Genomic DNA, 21,596 nt, shown 5'->3' with positions numbered 1-21,596 from the left:
CAATTAACCATTTTCATTCGGCAAGTGAAGGAGAGCTCTTAATGTGTATAACTTAAACAAACTTGCTATAAATAATATACCATGCAGATATTTAATGCTAATTATCTTCTAAATAAGCTTTTTAACGTGTTCTGTCCCTCCCTTTCGAATAATTTAGTTTTAAAATGAACACATCCTCCTAAAAAAGAGAACAGATTAACTTAATTCGTTTATTATTACAACAAACAATATAAATAATACTTGTAAGCATAGAGCAACTCACGGTTATTAACTGTACGCATTTTACATTCTCCATGTTCACCTTAAAGGGGTCTTTTTTCAACGTTGAATATTGAGACCATCAGCATTGAACCGTCTTCATTGGCCAATATTTCGCTTATTCTGAACTTCTCTGCACTTCGGTAACATAAAAAAATGTGCTGGTCCTTTGAATTTTAATACTTCTGAAGAAGACTACTAGTAAATCAACCTGACAAATCTAACATGGGCCCACGTAATACGACTAACTTCATTTCATGATTTAACTGGTTCTTAACATATATATGTACATTATACAATATTAATCTCTTTAGATGTGTTGTTACACGAAATCCATGCACGGCGCTTAAAACCTTTGCCATGAGCTGCTATACGGGGGCATCAGTGTTTCACAAACACATCTTCTCAATATTCACACTGGACATAAAACATCTTTTAATCATTGTGTTGAACCTGATAAATTATTTTACTCGATATACTTTTATAATATAATTATATTATACATGTATCATTACAAAATATAATTATATTCGATATACTTACTTTAATAGTCCATGTTTCTGTTTTCTCTGAAATTTTAAAAAATTTAATTAAAATAAAGTGAGACCCAATCCCTATATATCATGCTGTATTTGCACCTGTGCACACAATGAACAGTTACATCAGAATGTTCAGTATCACTCGAGTAGAATGATTAACGCTTATCTCATGTGAACTTTTCATTGATTTAAAATAATAGTAAAGAAACCCAGCTCGTAATAATTTCACAGTAATTAAAAAGTTTCAAGTACATGAACATGTACCTTCCCTGTACAAAATACAATGAACAAAAATTAGTAAGGATAATTTTATTCTTTTCCTTTGTTCTTTAATTGCTCATTTTAACTTTTAACTTTGGAAAGACTGAAGCATTTGCAATGTTTTTTTTTACTGCTTTGTACTTCAGTTTTCAAGCGTAAAAAAAGGCGAAGATAACGAACAGTCATCGATCTCAAAAAATCCTACATACAATACAAAGGACCACTGGAAATACCAGAGATAATCTTTTATCAATTAAAGAGGTTTCGAATTCTGAAGCCCCTACACTAACGATTGTTAGTGTTTTAATCATACGTGTTAATTGTAAAATACCCTAAAATGAATTTGGACTCCTCTATTTCCTATGAAAATCATGTATGCATTACCGGTAAGCAATTTACCTTTTGTATCAAAGTTAATATTCCCTTCCAAGAAATAAGAGTTGTTTTGTAGGTATGGGCCATATTAGGTAAAGTGTTAGCTCGTTCACTCTTCTGAACGAAGAAGGTTTTTTTCCCCGAATCTGATAATTACCAAAAGATTTGCCAGAATAATGTTTGAGTGTGTTTATTTTAGATTAAACATATGCATGGACCTTCCACCCACCCGCCAAGAAACCCCCATTTTTTCCATGATATGTTTGATACCACACTTTGGAAATCTAAGAATTTATAATCTGGCTTGTAACGACAAAGTGATATTATGAAATCATACTTGATTTATTAAGGATCCTTAAGTTTACTTAATGTTTGAATGGTGAACTCTTTCTGCAGCATGTATTGACCGGGTAAAGTATTAATTTTCTTTCACATTGAAATCCAGACGGAACATAATTCTTAAGGCCATTTATATTCTAAACTAATAATTCTTTCTTTTTTTTTTTTTAAAGATATCAGTCTAAATCTTTAATTTTTGCTACATAAAATCAGTGATTATAAATGGTATATTAATTTCTGATATAAAATTTTAAAAAGTTGTGATCAATTTAACTTAAATAAATAATAAACAAAATAATATTTCTGTGTATGAAAATCAAAATGAATTTAAATTTCTGGAACTTTTTATAGACAAGTACTGAGTATTAAAAAAATATTCATGTCACATACTTAAGTTGATAATCCTTTATCGGTGCGAACTGCAACGTCCTATATTTTATCTACAAAGTAATCTTTCTGTTTCATAAAAAATTGGATTTATCATCTTCTGATTTTGAAATAAAATTCACTTTGCTTGCTGTTTGAGTGGTCTATCTAAATACACACTTGTAAGCTGAAAACACTCCCTGAAATCTTATCAGTGTGCAATGTCTAATTGACAATATTTCAATTATTGACAATGTTTCAAACGGTATAGGTGGAAATAAGTTAAAATGAGCTAAAAAGTTGCCTTTGAGCGTAGATCTCATCTAAAAGAAACTGCAATTTGACTGACTGGCGAACTTGAAATTAAACAATTTATAAACATATATCTTTTTATCAAACACACGGTTACATTTTTTTAAGGGAATTCCTGAAAAAGACTTTTTTAACTTTTAGAGTTTATATTTTTATACATAAGTAAGTGTTTGTCCAACTGATCATTTCATAAATGAATCTTGGATGAACTAAAAATAGAAAATCTAAAGGTAAGTGTATCGGTTTTTCTTTGATATTTGATACATATTATCTAAAGGGAGCCCAGGTGAATAGTCTCCTTTTATTCTGTATGTACTAAATTTTGTATGAAGAAAACGTTGGCAAAATATGACCATCTTGTGATGTGAACATTAGTTCGTGGATGTATATGTACACGTAATATCCGACAAATCGCCCATAGATTTTAAGATGTATTCAGAAGACTCAGACACGTTATGCAGTCAGTCACCTCTATTAAGAAATGAACGTAGTCAGGTACATTCATCACCATTATTCTTATAATATGGATTATTATTTATAAATATCTAATCTAGGTTTCACACATCTGTTTTTAATTAAGTTGGTAGGTAAGTAAGTAATTATATAAGTATCTTTTTTCATTATATTGACATGTGTATGCAACAAAAAATTTATTATACGAACAAGCACTATATATAACACCCGTTATTTTAATATAAGTAATGACGGTTCAACGATTCCATGTACAGATTCTTTTTTAATAAAAATGGAACTCGTAAATTTACTTACCTTGTCATTGGTCATTTGCAGATTGTACACAGAAGTACTCCAAAGTTAACATTAAAAAGATCCTTGAGTTTCCGACAATACTCGTATTTATGAAGTTTTCGGAAATCGTCTTCCAACAATCTGTCGAAGTTTCCATGGGTATCAATCGCTACCCATTATATGAAGCAGACTTTAGTCAAAACTTAAACATTAAGGGAAGAAAACGCAAATGTGGCCTTCAACTCGACATTAAGATATATCGACGACGTATTATCAATTAACAACAGTTACTTCTATTTATATTTCTACTCGATATATCCCAGGGAACTTGAAATAAAGGTATTACAGAGTCTGGCGAATCTGCTTCATATTTGGATATTTTACTAGAAAAAGACGTTAATGGTAACCTAACACCAAAATATTATGATAAACGTGATGACTAACTTTTGTATCGTCAACTTCCCTTTTTTATTTAGCAATATACCCTTATCACCTGCTTATAGAGTTTATGTCTCTCAGTTGATTCGATACGCAAGAAATAGCTCTACGAACGAACAATTTTTAAAACGCGGTAAGCTATTGTCAACCAGTTGATTAAACAAGGATATTAACAGTCTCGTTTGAAATCAACATTTTGCAAGTTCTTGGTCGATACAATGACCTTGTCAGCAAATACAATCTATCATTAAGTCACCGTTTTTCGTAAGTTAATTGTTAGGTCATTATTTACGCACTGAATTGTCTACTGATTTTTCTGTTGCCCGATCATGACAAGGAGCACACGGCGGATGTGACCGGTCGTCAGGGGATGCTTACTTCTCCATGTCACCTGATCCCACCTCTGATGCTTTTAGAGATCAGTGTTTGCTCTGCTCCCGATTTTAATTGTCTCAATGGACTTTGGAGATTTATTACTGTTCGTTATCTCCATATTTCGTATATAAATTAGTCATACCAAAATATGTAAAAGGTTTGGGTGCGCTCATTGTCAATAAAATAATACGAATTTTTTCTCAAGTTAAGATTTTACTATTTATCATTAACCGGATCTCTCTTCCGAATTTATATACAGTGTATTTAAAAAAATCCATTTTCTTTTCCTCAATTTCTGATATGGTCAACAAGAAATATAAATTTTTAAAATGATGTCTGGAATCGTAATCAAGAACAAAGTAAATATACATTCAGATTGTATTAATGTATGATGTTTCAAATTTACCATCCACATATGTGTATTATGTGGCCCTTTTCACATAAAAATCTTTTTCATATACGTCATAAGCTCTTAGAACATATTCAAGAATACATTTTTACAATATGCTTTCTACAAGTCAGCTTGACTTTATGTACCGAAAGACCTTCAATGGTCCAATGAATTCGAATTATGTTATTCCCCTATTTTCTATGTTATTCAGTATACGAAATTGCAGTGTACGCTTCCTTACTTATCTTGATTAAAGATTGAGTTGTTCGCATAGTTTCTGTTCTTAGGAACTCTTATAAAGAAACTACGCAAACTAAATAGGCCTCATAAATGATCTAGAATATACTCGCCTTCGTAAGATCTGAAGACGACAGACATATGCATTGAATACAATTTTTTTTTAGAGAGAAAGAAAACAGCATCTATCCAAAAAAGACATAATGTCCACCAATGGTTGTCAATAATGGACTATAATTACAAAATAAGAAACACTTTCCTTACGTGCAAAGTTCGTCATTAGTATTTACCTCTTTAATTACATTTACATTTATCTAGATTGATCGCTTGAATATTGTTTAACGCCCTTTTTGAAATTTTTTCCACTCATATAGAGACGTCACCGTGAAGGGTTTCAATATTAGGCCTTTACTCGGCATTGATTCGAGTCATTGAGCAGTGAGGGTTCTTTATCTGCCAGCGCCTACGGTAACGCCGGACCTCTTTTTTAAGGTCTTACTCGAAAGACCCATGACTTTTACCTCTAATGCCGGGCGGTTGGCGAAAGAACCAGTCACTTCCCATGTTTACGTCTTAGATTTGACTCGGTGAGGCGAACGAGAATCGAACCCGAGCCTCGCGATCAGGAAGCGAACGCCCTATCACTAGGCTACCATGACTGGTCCATTTATTTAGATTTTTTTAAAATGAAAATTATTATGTAATTGTAAATAAATTTATTTAGAAAATTTGAAAAAAAGAAAGTTCATATTTAATCGTTAATAAACAAAATAACTATGGGTCACAACGCTTGCCTGAGTCACCATTCACTTCCTGACAAATGGATATGTGGTCAGGTCTTTAAAGTCCATGATTCTAATACTATGAATTTACAGTATATAGAGGCTCTTGTTTAAACATCACAAAATTTTCTTGAATGTCAGTATAATTCTGTATTTAAAAAGAATTGTTCTAATCAATACCCAAACGATTATAGACAATTGACTGATAAGGATTCTGTTGTTCTTTAGAAACTAGTTCCATAGGACACGTCTCTGTACTACACCACGGTGCGTGTTAATCAATTTAAATAAATTACAAATATCTAGACGAATAATTGTAACATTGTGGCTGTGTTTTTCTTTAGAAATAACTTATGTATTTTTTACTCGATACATGTATGTAGTGCATGAATTATAAAGCTAAATAAATTTTGTACTGTTATAAGCAAAATAAAATATTATAAATAATAAAATGTTGTGATAAAAATATTTATTTGTGTTTATCTTAATTAAAGAAAACAATCAATAACAAATAAGATGTAATATAGTTTCTGATTGAAAGATTAACTTAAAAGATAATTATTCGATACTTGATTCATGAGAATCATCAGGAAGAAACAGACTTGAAACAAAATTGAATGTTACCTACTCTGGAATGATTGTAATATCAATATGCCTCATTGTTGCACTTCTATTCTGGAGAGGAATATTTTAATTAGTTTTCCTAGACACTAAAATATGAATATTTGGCCTCTTTTGTGCCTTCAAACGAAAATTGTATGTTGTGCTTTTCTAAGATTTTAAAAACTCATAATAAGTCATAAAAAATACATAAAATAGGGGGTATAATAAATAAAATTGTGAAGTTTTCAAAATAAAATTGTGAAGTTTTCAGGCAACAGACTGCAGGATGACGGACCGACAGGCAAAAGACTGGTCAAAAACTTCAATTAAGCCTTAAGCATTATTTAATGTAATGCAAAAACATAAGTGTCTGTTTGATTCAATGTTTCTATATAGAATAATTTGTTTATAGCTGTATTAATGTGTAAAATTGGGACTGTTACGAATTAAATCTTTTTGTATTTTGATAAGATGTTTACTCGTTTTGAAAATTGCATTTTTGATAAAGTTAAATGTCGAGTCATAGCCTTCAAACTTGAGTTTCTTTTAACAAGAGATCAGCAGGTTTTTTTTAATGGATCTAGCGTCTACCTAGAAACACTTTCTTGACAGACATTTTCTTTGCTATCAAGGTTCGTCGCAGGTCTGTTTAATCTAAAATAGGTGTATTCTCAGAAATCAAAATCACGAGCGATAAACAAAGATAACATTGAAAGAAACAATGTCATCTTAAGCTCCCCCCCCCCCCCAAAAAAAAATCCATCTTTTTCATTATTAGAACTGGCTGTGTAAATTCATAATGGCATAGTAAATACTTTATCAAATCAGGGGACCTGAACAACCGTGGATGTGATATCCAATAAATTGAAAGAGGATTGAGAAGTCACTTTATTTTAAACTAAAAATGCCTGAGAAACAAAACTTCGAACATCCTAACTAGTAAGATATTACCTTATAACAAAAGCACTACAAAAAATATTATAGAATAATGCTTTTTACTCCTCTTTCTCGGATGTTTTCCGGCAAATTATTCTAATTAGAAATTTCATAATTCACTTTAAGTAAATCCCTATAAAAGACACGGAAACATCTAATAATGGGAATTCCTAAGAGTAATTTATAAGGCAAATATGAAACAGTTATATAATCACTCCTCATTTCCTCCATTCTTAGATATCATTTTTACATTTACTTTGTATACATGCAAGTTCGTTATCCGTCTCTTCAGAATTTACGGTGCAATTATCAGGTAAAATTATCATATCTAATGATTTTAGATCTTCTTAAATTATTTTTCTGCTTCAGACTACTTTCTATCTATTTACTTATATTTATAAATCGTAAAAATAACAAGCAACTTTTAATCACAAGATATCGCATTATCTTTTAATCTTTTCAGAGTAAGATAAAGAACATTGTTGTTTTAGTGCAGATCACAACTTTCAATTGAAATTTTTTTTCAAAGTTAAGTTACGGAGATATTTCACATATATTCCCTGAATATTAAAACAAACCAGGATAGGGAAAATGGAAGACATGGCACAGACTACCTTTTGCCTTCTCAGGCCAAATTCAAGCGTAAGAAATGATCTCACAGAAAGGGAGATTCCTGCAGAAGTTCATAGAGAAGAGAAAAAGAGTCTGACTTCCAAAACAAATGCGAAACCAGTGCCAAATTGCCGATTGAAAGAGGGTAAAAGGTTGCCCTTTTTGCTCAGAAAAAAGTTTCCAGTAAATTATCACGGAAAACCTTTGGAAGATATCGATGAGTTTTACAAAGATCAAAATGTGAGTGATTAATTTGGAAGTTATTAACAGAGAAACATTATATATTAAAAAAGTAAAACACTCTAAGACAATATGCAAAGATAAAATACGAATAATAAAATTTTTTTTTAAAAAATCTTACTAGTATATTATTAATTTCTATGATTAATCGTATAATGCCTAAATATTTTGTTCATGCATGGATTATTATCAATATTTTAGTAATTGAAGAAGAATTTTTTTTAATTATAATTGTCACCATTTTCTCCCTCCTGTAGACGTTTGTGGTGATCGGAAAGGATCTCTACATCTATAGATTCAGCACCGCTGACGTTTTCTATTTGATCAGCCCCTTCCACCCGCTTCGGAGGGTCGCTCTGTTCATTCTTGTCCATCCATATCCTTTACAAAGTGAACAATATCTTTAAAAAATCCTCGTCCTGTTTTGAATTAAAAAATAATTTTATTGATGATTACATAATAATGATGTTGATATTACCAATGTTCAATCTGAGTGTTTCCTTATCATTCTTAAGTTATTCAATCTGTTTATAACCATGACAATACTCATTAATTGCATTTTCATGGCAATGATCGAATACCCGGTATTCTGGATTGAGTAAGTCATATTTCAAAAGAGGAAATATGTGAACTGTTTGGTATCTGTCAGTTTCTTTTTTTTCTTTTTTTTCCTTTCTTTTTTTTTTTGATTTTGTCCTAGAAAGGAAATCGATAACTTTACAAATCGCGGAAGTAATTTATTGCTCGGATGATTTAATAAACTTTTAAAGCAATAAAACAACACAAAAATCACATATCTAAAACTAACTGCACCTCTTTCCTCTATACATAAAAGTAGAATATGTGAGCTGATTTGGAAATCGATAAAATTTTCTTTGAAATTTGCACAGTATATGTATGTGCAACGGAAAAATCACTTCCCCCAGCTAAGAAAATATTTTAAGGAGGTACGCCTAAATACTATTTAATTGATCTTTAAATTAAAGCATCTGTATTGGGATGGTCGAAATTGAAAATAACTAGTTTTCTTAAATTTTGCAATATCATTTCAATTTATTTAAGAAAAAAGATCATCTACTTTTTCTTTCCTACAAGTGATTTTGATTTAATATCTTATCCATGGATTTAAAAATGTTGACAAACACTGTCTTTTTTTTATATATAAATAAATGTTTATTTAAAAAATGTCTATCAGACTTTTGGTCATGTTTTATTAGATATTTATATTATTAATTAACAGCATTTGTTTAGACTCTAAAGTGTCTTATTTGCAAATAAAAGCGATTTATATATTTTCTCTGAATGTATACATCATATAAAATAATTAAGAACATATATTGCTCATTCAATGCTGAAATCATTTTCTACAAGAACTATTTTAAAGATCCATTCATTAAAAGTTTGCAGAAGGTTATAAAGAAAGAGAAAAAAAACAAACTTGAATTCACACAAGCTGATACCCATACATTTTGGTACCATACTTACTATTCAAAAATTTGCAAAATACATGTTATTATGTACACTAACAAATATATTTAATTACTATATTACTTCTGCGTGTAGATACATTTTTATCGTTTGCTACACCGTGGAAGGTCTGATAAAAGTCTTGTGCAGGGGACTGATTTTTAATCGTTTTACTTACCTGAGAGATCCCTGGAACTGGTTAGATCTTGTCATCCTGATCTGTGCGTAAGTAATTAAAAAACATGCATAATGTCTCTCTTTTTAATCCATTAAAACATCTTGTTAGTCTCAATTTCGGCCATTTATAATGAAGGTCATAGTAATGCAGATAATATATATAAGATTGTTTCTCCTACTGAAATTGTTTTGGACTGTCACGATGTTTATTTTCCAAAAAAAAAAATTCAAGGAAACTTTACGATTTGAAGTACAAGTATAATGTTATGAATGTTTGTGAAAATATAGTTAATTATCGGTTAATTACTCTTTCAATAGATATTTATCTTTGTGGTTTCAACTGGGCAGTATATCTGCAATGAGGACTTTCAGAGTACTTCGTATTCTTAAGGCCTTTGTATATATACAAGGTAAGTTTTAAATCATATGTTATGATTAAAACAAAAACTGATTTTTTTTTTCACAAAAAGATGTCTCTTCCTTTCCGAATTGCCTCTGGCAATGACTTTGACTTAAACAAAATAACATTGACCTTTCAGATATGGTCTTGTGTGTAGCTCTTTGACATATCCCTGTGTTCTAGGCAATAGCATACTCAAGTTTGATTAAACTCTAATCAAGGATTCCTGAGTTTTAGACTTCATGGACACTATGTCATTGGCTAGGACCTTTTTTCTGATATGACCTTTAATTAAAATCATAATTGACTCTTATGCTGAGGGTAGCAAACTAAAAAGTTTGAACAAATTCTGACGAACGGTTTAAGTTTGAATATATTTATATGCTAATATGTGTTAAATTAACTAAAGTGAGAATATATTGTGGACTTGAGAAACGTTTAAAGACACCGGTTCTTGTATCTTCTAGATAAATCTTGATATTACATATCATATAACTGGAACTTTAAAACAAATTCTTAATCTATAAATTTGTGATTAAGGTTATGGATTAAGATGAAGCAAATTTTATAGTATTTATTTTAAATAAATTAAAAATACTTACCACATTATATCAAATTTCATTTTTTGCTCAAGATATTTATTTTGTGTTGAATTAAAGCACTTTCTTTAAATATTTAGCCTTACGGACAGTTGCTGGTGCATTACTGGACGCAATTCGCCGACTTCGTGACGTAATCGTTTTAGCAGTTCTCATGATTTCAATATTTGCAATTGTTGGAACTCAACTCTACATGGGCACATTGAGACACAAATGTATTACCATCGAAAACTTTAATGTTTCCTTCAATCATTCAGAATTAGAAAACAAATGGTTTCAACATGTACAGAACACAGGTATTTCCATTTGAGGTTAAGCAACACTAAAATAAATTGTACAAAAGGCACGTGTTATAAATAGTAATGCCTTATATATATATATATATATATATATATATATATATATATATATATATATATATATATATATATATATATATATATATATATATATATATATATATATATATATTAATATTTGTTAATTCTAGGTAATTGCCCCTAGTATTTTAAGTACTGGGTGTAAAAAAAAATAGTTTATGGTAGGATATACGAAGGAGGTATTTGTTTTACTGAACAAATAACACATTTTAACTTTCGCATATATACTTTCTTTTTGAAACAGATAACTGGTATCATACGAAGTCTGGTCAGCCACTAATGTGCGGGAATGGAACCGGAGCGGGGTATGATTCGATCATAGGCTTTATAAACATAGCTAAAAAAAATAGTTTTATTCTCCTGTGGTGTGGATTTTATTGATTAAGTGCGATATATCAACTTTAGGTAATAACTAAAATTTATGATAAACGTGATAACTTCAACTATTCTATCGTCAACTTCTCTTATTTATGTAGCAATATACCATTGTCACCTGCATATGGTGCTTATGTATCCCAGTGAATACGATTTGCAAAAGCATATTCTGCGTATGAACAATTTCAAAACCGATGCAGGCTACGGAGAAATAAGTTGAAATTACAAAAATGTCAATTATTTCGTTTAAGGTCAACAATTCACAAATTCTATAGTCGATACAATGACCTTGTTTGCAAATACAACTAGTCATTAGGTCGAAATGTTATACTCACTCCATTGCACCTGATCCCACCTCTGACGTTTTCAGGAGTTCTTGTTTCCTTTGCTCTTAATTTTTACATAATAATAACTCTCGTTATCTTCATATTTTATCATAAATACCGTATAACGGATATATTCTGCGGTTGTCCAATTTTTTAAGCTATTTTGCGGATAGAGCAAATCTACAAAAAATACAAGCGCAAAATATTCTTTAAATATCAAGATACTTTTGCACAAACACTCAAAAGTGATGCGTATGTCAAGGCAGTTTCTCGCCTTATTTTTAACCCTTAAATTCATAACTGATAACTGTGTAATGGAAAAATTTACTTTCCAGGATATGAAATAAATGTTATTTGAAAACAATAAACAAATATAATTGAAAGAGAGAAGCGCAGCAGATTTCTATATCAGTTCTGATTTATCCTGAACAGAGTCATATCAATCTTAAAGCGTTAAACGTTGCAGTGTTTTGCCAAATTTAATACCCTGTAGTCTTTCTCTTAAATGAACTTTTTAAGGTATAGCGCAATCACAGAAATTAATTTGCTACCTTTCTGAGAGCAAACACAGAAATTTGCAACCATAGAAAATACCCGTTATATGGTATCTGTCTGGTTGAAAACTGGTCATGGTTCGCCGACTTGATAGTATATCATAAAGTTTAACTTGTATGTTTAATATATGTATTGAAAACATTGAATATTTAATTGACAATAATTAACAAACAAGCGTGAAGATTTTTTCCGGGAAAATAAGTACTTGAGAGTGAAAGGAGAAACGATTTATTTTTTGGAAATATGAAATAAAAAAAATAACAAAAATATCTCAAGCATAATATAAGTAACAGGAAAAAAGACTTAAAACATTTGTCCCTTACAATACAGCTTTTATGCAGTGTTGAAAATAATAATTAAAAAACTCTAACATTCAGTTCAAAGAATCAATTATATGCTGCATTTTAAGAAAACAAAGTGCGTGTTTTGTAATTTACAAATATTTGATTTTCCAAATCTTTATCTATCAACAGTTTCATGAGATGAGATAAAACTGCTTTTCTGTCCTCTACAAATAAATAAATAAATAAAATGGATGGATAAATAAATGGAAATAAACCAAATCTGCCGATTTCGTGTGATGGTACATTTATAGATTTTCAACGTATGGTATTTTAAACTTAAATTATACTGAACAAAAAATGTTTGAAAGGTCTAAATTTAATTACGGATTACTCCGTCTACCTGTTCATTACAAAGGGTTTATGGCGGGTGTGACTTGTCGACGGGGGATGCTTACTCTTCCTAGGCACCTAATCCCAACCCTGGAATTTCCAGGGATCCGTGTTTTATGCCCTGTTCACAGATTTGCATTTTTTTTTTGAGATGGATCTCTGTTCGTTATCTTCTCCTTTTTCATTAGGTTTCCAGATATGTTCAGAGCACAGTAGATTGATGAAAACAGAATAATCATTTTTTGTTTTCTTTTTTTCATTTCAGAAGTTGTCCATCGTCTTTCTTTTGTATAAAGGATACAAACAGCAATCCTAATTCAAACTTCACACATTTTGACAATTTTGGTGGAGCTCTCTTATCTTCATTTCGATTAATAGCACAGGACTTTTGGGAAAACCTATACAATCTGGTAAAATGGGCCACAAATGTATTGCAACAACGTTGTCTCATAATGATATATATATATATATATATATATATATATATATATATATATATATATATATATATATATATATATATATATATATATATAGTCTTGAGTATTCAAGAATTTCGGCAAAAAGATTTTTTCCGGGCAATAATCTTGGCGATTTCGGGATTTTTCCCCTTTAAAACAGAAATGTTTCAATTACATGACTAATAAAATTTCATACTTAGAAGAGTTCTTCTGAAAGGGGATAAGGTAGAAGATCTTCAAATATTGAAAGAATGTAATGACAAAATTTAAAACCTCGGATCTTATAGAATAAAAGGGAAATATCAGTAAAATTCAGTTTAGCTACATAAACATAAGATCAATACAGTCTGAGGATGAGCAATGCATGGTTTACAAAAATTAATTCAAGAAGAAATTCTTGTATTCTTCAGGTGTTACATATGACCTTCATCAGTCATCAGCATGGCAGACTTTATGGTCAACCGTTTCATGACCCTTCCGTCAATACAACGAACGGATTGATAATGCATTATTAGTATTTTAAGAACTTACACCCACTTTATATGATATGTTATATGTTTAATAATAAATGTTTATTTTTTGTTTATATGGGGCTGAATGGATTCTATCATTAGAGATTATGTTTACATAATCGGCTTGTACTAACATTGCAATGTCGCAACTGTTCATCCCTCCACATGTATAACCAAAGAAGGCATTATATTGTTTTAATATTCATGAAATCTTGGTTCATCAGTTGCTCGTGTACATTATATTGTCTCGATGCACAAGCTGACTGATGATAAATCTTTTTCAAAATATATTAGCAATATACATATGTATATTAAATTAAGATCCCATGGTCAATGGACTTCTCAAGGAAATCAATTTAGCAAATCATTTCAAGTAAAAGTATTATTCAAAATAGATGATGATAAACATACTTACCGCTTCTTATGTAATTTCAGACAATACGGGCAAATGGAACACCTCATTTTTTCTTCTTCTTCTTTATTATCATACTTGGATCCTTTTTCCTAATAAATCTTATAATTGCCATTGTGGCCGTGTCCTTCATTCACACGCTTAATAAAGACAAACAAGAACAAGAAGAAGAAGCTGAAAGTGATGACAAAAACGAACAGGTAATTGCATATAAAACTCACCTCTAATGGTGTATGAGATTGTATAAGAAATAGCGATGAAATAGAAAATACATAAAGATGAGCAAGGACTTATGTCAATCGATGCATAATAATGTACGTAATAGTAGAATTTATTACATACCTAGTGATATGTATAGAATTTTTTGCATATGCGATATCAGCATTCTGGGCGCATACGGATCTGCATCGTCCACAAGAGTTATAAATAGGGTTATATCACACCTATTGTATATTAGACCTTTAAATTATAGTATTTTTGATAGTACACCTATTTTTCGTTCACATTCTCTCTGAAAAAAAATGTAATATTATATTATTGGAATTTGATACAATAACCAAGTGATAATCTACTTGTATTTGCTCATGTAGATGTCATATTAATAAATATGTAATGAACATAATAAAACATACCTTTTTCCATAACATCATGTATCAGCCCTCGGGCTTTAAGCTCTCTGGCTGATATTGATGTCTCGGGCTGATACAGGAAAAGGGTTATATATATATATATATATATATATATATATATATATATATATATATATATATATATATATATATATATATATATATATATATACTACATTCTGGTGAAATGATGTTTGTGAACTTTGAACAGAACAATATAGGTGCAGGGAGGAAAAATAATTTGGAAGATCAAAGCAGGGAAGTCACTGATATTGAAGAAAATGAAGAAAAGGGGGAAAACGACGGTATGATTTTGTCAATGACCTTTTCAATAGAATCATATAACAGAGATCAAGCTATCACTGTTCTTTATACAACATTTTGTCTATCATGAATGACAATGTATCTCTGTATCTCTCAGATGATTCAAGAGGAGTTAATAATTCATCCAAGGCTTTGGGTAGCATGTGGAATTGTCAGTTCTTGAGGAAATTTCAAGATTTAATTGCCTTTGTGATTCTTGATCCATTTGCGGACCTCTTTGTGATGTTCATCATTGTTACGAATACACTTTTTATGGCAATTGACCATCACAACAAGAGTAAACATTTAGAGGACATCTTAAAATATGGAAATTATGTAAGTGATTGCGTTTTTGTATTTACTGAAGTTTTAAATTACATATACACCTAATGCGTTTTTGTTTTTATTGAAATTTTGAATTACACACACACACACACACACACACACACACACACACACACACACACACACATATATATATATATATATATATATATATATATATATATATATATATATATATAATGTTTCTTTAACAAGGGAAGAACTCGACATTTTTGATTAATTCATTTTCAGGTTTTTTTGTCCATATTTGTTTTGGAAGCATTTTTAAAGATTGTCGCGCTTGGTCCCCTTAAATACATTACAAATCGCTGGAACTGTTTTGATTTTATTGTGGTAATCTGCAGCTTCCTAGAGTATGTTTTTGAAGATATTAGTGGATTCAGCATTCTGCGGTCGTTCCGCTTGGTATGTGTATCAATGTTTTGTATTTTTTGATGCCTTTGTTGATGTTGTCAGTTTTCCTCTTTTGTTATTTACTTTTTTATTTTTGTTCTTAGTTGCGCATCTTTAAACTTGCGAAATCCTGGCACACTTTCAACAAACTGCTTCGAATCATGTCAAACACAATGAATTCATTGTGTTATTTACTATTTGTTCAGATGATTGTTGTTTTTACTTTCTCTGTAATGGGTTTTCATCTGTTTCGAGATGACTACATCTCGTATTACACTGACGGAATGCCGAGATGGAACTTCACGGACTTTTTCCACTCTTTTTTGGTGGTTTTCCGCGTATTATGTGGAGAGTGGATAGAGTCAATGTGGCTGTGTTGGTCTTCAGCGGGACCTTTCTGTCTTCTATTCTTCATATCCACCTATCTCATAGGAAATCTCGTGGTAAGAAATAAAATTTACAAAGTAAAATCATATGCAATTACTGTAGAAGCACAAATTTTCGTGGGGATAAAAATTCGTTGATTTGTCATCTAAAACGGTTTCGTGAGCATTTAATTTCGTTGTTTCGAAAGTAACCCTATTCAATATATATGTGATATAAAAATTTCGTACGGGATATAAATTCCTTGATAATTGTTAACAACAAAATAAATTTAATTCCCAACGAATATTATCGCTTTTACAGTATATATATATATATATATATATATATAGAGAGAGAGAGAGAGAGAGCACAAAGAAATATATATATATATTGCCTAGATAGCCGAGCGGTCTAGCGCGCTGTTCCTGTACTGCTAGGAGACAGATTCCGTAGGTCGAGAGTTCAACCCCGGGCTGGGGCGGAAGTGGGTATCCTTATAAAAAGTGAATTTTCTTTGTGCTTTCTATATTAATATTTCTTCACTTAGGGCAGTTATGTTAGTTTAAGAGTTGTTGTAAAATGTGCTTTATAAATAAAAATTAATTTCATTACAACATGTATTGGTAACGATCCTCTGATAAAACTAATGTCCAAATAACTGTATCTCACTTCCATTCTCAATGACCGTGTAGTGTAGGACAGCGCCGCGAGAATTCCATCGGCATCGAAAGCAAATTTTTTGATTTGCCTAGATAGCCGAGCGGTCTAGCGCGCTGTTCCTGTACTGCTAGGAGACAGATTCCGTAGGTCGAGAGTTCAACCCCGGGCTGGGGCGGAAGTGGGTATCCTTATAAAAAGTGAATTTTCTTTGTGCTTTCTATATTAATATTTCTTCACTTAGGGCAGTTATGTTAGTTTAAGAGTTGTTGTAAAATGTGCTTTATATATATATATATATATATATATATATATATATATATATATATATATATATATATATATATAAGTGGAATTTTTAGCGAGGCACAAATTTAGCGTAACGTGGTTAGAGTGGAGAAAGGAGTTGATCCTTGCGTCGCCGGTTAGAATTTCACTACTGGACGTGGAGATCAATCCTTCGGACAGTATAAACCGAGGTCCCGTATCATAGTAGGTGCTGGTACGAAAAAGATTCCTCAATGCTCAATGGCCTTGAGTGCTGAGTACAGGTCTAAATTTACAGTCATCCACCGGCAAGTGTTGATGTCTCCATATCAGTGAAAAATATGAGTACATAGGTGAAATAAGAAAGCCCTAGCAATAACCATTCAAAAGTTATGGGCAAGGTTAAAGTTTTTGCTTAAAAAAACCCTTAAAATTATATGCAACCGAATCTTCGATTACGGGGCATAAAAATCGCCAACACTATAAATTTTATGCAACTCCTTATACGTATTTTTTTAAACCTTAGATTCACAATTTACGTTCAATTCCCTTCGCATAATCTTCGCTACTGCTATTCACATCATAATTTCAAAGGAACATCTTCATGCTTTATATGAATTTCATTCATTTAGACACACCTTTCAAATAGGCCTAAGATCAATCTTCACCTAGCTTCTTTATTTTTAGATAGCCCATTTGGTATCAATTTGTCTACATTTTTTTTTTTCATTCAAAGAATTATCGAATCTTTCCATGATTATATATATAAGGTATAAGGAGACCCACGAATTCATGTCCACCATGAAATAAAAAATGTCATATACGTAACTACTCAGCAATTCTTCATCCACGAAATCTAATCCCCACAAACCCATATTTTCTCATCAAACCACGAACATTTGACCACACGAAAATATGTGATTTTACAGTATTTAGATCGAAATTTGGCTTCATGTGTGTAGCAATCTTCACTCTACGTATATTCATTATCACCTAGAACAATTTCAGTTTTTGGACCTTAAATTTAGTAAAAAGAAATCCTCCAACATCAAATGAAGACACGTTTATATGGCATACTCAGTAATATTGAATTCGACTGAACAAGTATCGATTAACCTCAACTCTTTTAGCCTTTAAAACTATCCTCAAATTGTCCAACAACGGAACAAAAGCAACTGATTTCATTGTTTTAAAAATAGCTTGATCTGGGAGGGTACATCATGAAGACAATTGCTAGAAGGAAACACCATCACTGTAAACAAGTTTACCTGATATTATCTAATCTAACACAATGGAGATCATGTCTTAAGTCGAATGCACATACATAAGCCTCAAAACATTATGTTGTCAAAATATCTTGTTCAATAGGTCAGCTGAACTTACTTGAAGAGTATGTGTCTAAATATCCGGTATATCATAAAAATGTATTAGATGATGAACTTTATGGTCTAATCGAGGACTTTCATTGATTGATTGATTAATTGTATGTAATTTTTCACTCATATAGAAATGTTACCATATACCAGTGAAGGGATTCAAATTTAGACCTTTACTCGGCACCCAGGACCATTGAGCAGTGAGTATTCTTTATCGTGCCAACGGCTACCGTGACAGGGGGCCTCGGTTTTCTCATTCTCATCCGAATGACTCGCAACTTTCACTTCAAAGTGCCGAGCGCTTGGCGAAGGAACAGTTGCTACCTATTTTTTTTTCGACTTGGGTAGGTCGTGGCCGTGATTCGAACACACGACCTCCCGAGCGCTCTACTGACTGAGCTACCGTGAAGATAATTATAATTTAGCTTAGAATATACTTACTTCATTTACTTAATTCTAAGGATTTTGAGGTATATTCACATACAATTTACATAGCAATGTCTTTCAGGTTCTGAATCTTTTCCTGGCAATGTTGTTGAATGCATTTGATTCAGAGAGTTTAACAATGAGTGAGAAAGATGACAGAGAAAATACGGATTTTGATATACGTGTAATAATCGACAGATTTAGGAGGTAAGATATTTTCTTTTTAAAATCCTTCTTCTTGGGATTTAAATAGATAATTCATTTGAAACTGATTATGTTTCTTTATTAAGTGGTCGTTTATAGCATAAATAAAAATACAACCCGAATATGGCCTAATTATACTCACTTTTCCACCAGGCTTTTAAATTGGAGTAGAATGAAATTTTTGTGGAAGGTTTGCGGAGAACGAAAAAGTAAAGACATTGATCAGAATGAAATTGAATTGCAGCAATGTCAGCTGAAGGGAGTTAATAATGAAATAAACCAAAATAGAACCCATTCTGAAAATATGGAAATAGAAACCTTGACCAAACCTTCGAATACAGCAATGGCAGATTGTGAGAATGCTATTAGATGTGAGATAGAATCTCAAACGGATTGTGAATGTCAAATCTTCATGCACAACTGCGTGTGTTGCGTGGAATTTCAGAAATCTAGAATTGGTAGAATGTTACGCAAATTTAGGTCCTGGACAAATACTATCGTCACCCATAAATATTTTGAAGGTTTTATAATCACGATTATCATATCAAATAGTGTTGCACTGGTATGTCATTAAAATGGTTTTTTGTTTTAAATTCTTGATATTTTTACGTTCTTCAAGTAATAAGAAAATTTTTTTGAGTAAATAAATATTTTTTATCAATCATATCTTGTCTCTTTTTCAAAGGCACTAGAAGATATTCACTTGAAAAAAAGACCGCTTCTGGCAAGGATTCTTAAACTTTTGGATATATTTTATACTGTTATTTTTGGCGTTGAAATGCTTATGAAATGGACGGCATTTGGGTTTAAGAAGTATTTCAAGAATGCCTGGTGCTGGATAGATTTCATCATTGTCATTGTGTGTACATCAATTAAGTTTGAATTAAACACAAACGATTTTTTTAAATTACTTAAACAGTATAGACAAAAATGCAAAACTATTTTCTAACTATCAGGTTTCCATTGCTGTTTTATGCTTGGAAAGATTTGGACTTGGTAGCTTTAATGCATTTCGAGCACTTAGAAGTTTGAGAGTTCTCCGCCCTTTGAGTGCCATTTCAAGATTTGCAAGCATGAGGGTAAATATCTTATTTGAAAATGGTTGATTCATCTGAAATGCATTTGGTAAGTCATACAAATTTTTTAATTACTCATGTCCTTTTCTAACAGTTTTACTTAGCTCACCTATTATTTTTATTTTCCTTGTTCCCAGCTACCTGTTTGGCTCAAACTAGATCAAATGGTCCAGTATAAAACATCTTATAAACTTGGTGTTTCTATATGAAGCTTCGAAGGAGTTTATAACCTGGTGATTCTAAATCAAATAGGAAACAATCTTCTGTAAAGCAACAGCAGTATTGACGTCTCACAGTCGTCAATATATGTTTGTTTGTAGGTTGGTTTAATGTCCCTTCGATAATTTTTCACTCATATGAAGACGCCAACACTTTGCGGTGGAGGGCTGCAAATTTAGACCTGTATTTGGCACTTACACCCTTTGAACATTGAGAGATCTTTTCGTGCCAGCACCTACTGCGACACGGAAGCTCGCTTTACATTAGAAAAAAATCACTTTTAAAAGCTTAGAAATCAAAAGTAGTTGATACATAATTCTACTTTTTAAATGAAAGAAAATGTTTAATGTTTCGTTACATATTGAAAGTTTCCTGATCTTTCTAAGGTTATAAAAATGGCATTTGGTTACAAAAGTCACTAGAGGCCATTCGCAGAAAAAAAGAAACAAACAAAACTTGAGTATGGGATAAAATTTAATCACTCACAGTACATATTCTCACCTTGTAGGTCGTTGTAATTACACTACTGAAGTCTATCCCTTCAATAGCCAATGTGTTGACTGTTTGTCTTCTTATGTGGATAATATTTGGAATTCTCGGGGTTCAGCTTTTCTCTGGCAAATTTTTCAAATGCGTGGATTCTGATGGAAACAAACTCTCCTCTACTATAACAGCGAATAAGACAGAATGCCTTTCCAAGAACTACACATGGGAGAATTCCAGGATTAATTTTGACGATGTTCCACAATCATTGCTTGCATTATTACAAGTGGTAAAAATGTTGAGTCATATTTACATCAATTCAAAAAATAATATTAAAAATGAATGCACAATGATTGAACTGGATTATTCCCTCTTAATGATGTTGTTATTGAATCTTATTTTATATTGAAATCAGGCTACTTATAAAGGTTGGATTGAGGTAATGAACGATGCAATAGACAGTAAAGAGGTAAAACTATTGATATACACACACAAAGTTTAGATATACATTCATAAAATATTGATATAGATATAATGTATTGAGTACAAATTTTCTCCATCAACGTTTAGAGATGTACCAATTATAGAAAACTAATGACGCTTGCTGACAATTACAAACTCTTCAAATCTTTAAAAGAACTAGGAAGTAAATAATCTGTTAGACTCCTTTTTTTAAATCTAGATTGATGAACAGCCAGAGAGA

The 21,596-nt window shown here is 31.3% G+C and overlaps 2 protein-coding genes across 2 annotated transcripts in view; both read left to right on the top strand.

The window, feature by feature from the left end:
• The first annotated feature begins 8,331 nt into the window (after positions 1–8,331).
• Positions 8,332–15,172, top strand: LOC133182690 (sodium channel protein type 4 subunit alpha B-like). Its single transcript, XM_061317542.1, has 8 exons — positions 8,332–8,409; positions 9,375–9,503; positions 9,774–9,865; positions 10,535–10,750; positions 11,079–11,139; positions 13,030–13,174; positions 14,173–14,349; positions 14,990–15,172. Exons 1-8 carry the CDS (start codon positions 8,348–8,350, stop codon positions 15,170–15,172), a joined length of 1,065 nt encoding a protein of 354 aa, XP_061173526.1. The 5' UTR covers positions 8,332–8,347.
• The window catches only part of LOC133182689 (sodium channel protein para-like), an 11,117-nt gene continuing 4,689 nt past the window's right edge, over positions 15,169–21,596 (top strand). Inside the window, exons 1-10 of the mRNA XM_061317541.1 lie at positions 15,169–15,417; positions 15,658–15,831; positions 15,924–16,262; positions 18,994–19,118; positions 19,269–19,486; positions 19,793–19,974; positions 20,072–20,194; positions 20,919–21,182; positions 21,309–21,362; positions 21,576–21,596. The exon at positions 21,576–21,596 is cut by the window's right edge and continues 117 nt beyond it. Of these exons, the coding sequence (XP_061173525.1) occupies positions 15,169–15,417; positions 15,658–15,831; positions 15,924–16,262; positions 18,994–19,118; positions 19,269–19,486; positions 19,793–19,974; positions 20,072–20,194; positions 20,919–21,182; positions 21,309–21,362; positions 21,576–21,596 (1,749 nt within the window). The remainder of the gene's footprint in view (positions 15,418–15,657; positions 15,832–15,923; positions 16,263–18,993; positions 19,119–19,268; positions 19,487–19,792; positions 19,975–20,071; positions 20,195–20,918; positions 21,183–21,308; positions 21,363–21,575) is intronic.

The sequence above is a fragment of the Saccostrea echinata genome, unplaced genomic scaffold, assembly GCF_033153115.1.
Source record: "Saccostrea echinata isolate AGI-Se365-2 ecotype Australia unplaced genomic scaffold, CSIRO_AGI_Sech_v1 ptg000009l, whole genome shotgun sequence".
NCBI lineage: Eukaryota > Metazoa > Mollusca > Bivalvia > Ostreida > Ostreidae > Saccostrea > Saccostrea echinata.
Note: the sequence above shows the minus strand (reverse complement) of the source record. Positions and strands in the feature narration are given on the sequence as shown.

Excerpts from the sequence above, each read along its gene's own strand:
- LOC133182690 (XM_061317542.1), top strand. The coding sequence starts at position 8,348 with ATGACAATACTCATTAATTGCATTTTCATGGCAATGATCGAATACCCG. Across the intron at positions 8,410-9,374 it reads TACCCGGTATTCTGGATTGA|ATACATTTTTATCGTTTGCT; the intron begins GTAAGTCATATT and ends TTCTGCGTGTAG. Across the intron at positions 9,504-9,773 it reads CTTGTCATCCTGATCTGTGC|ATATTTATCTTTGTGGTTTC; the intron begins GTAAGTAATTAA and ends CTCTTTCAATAG.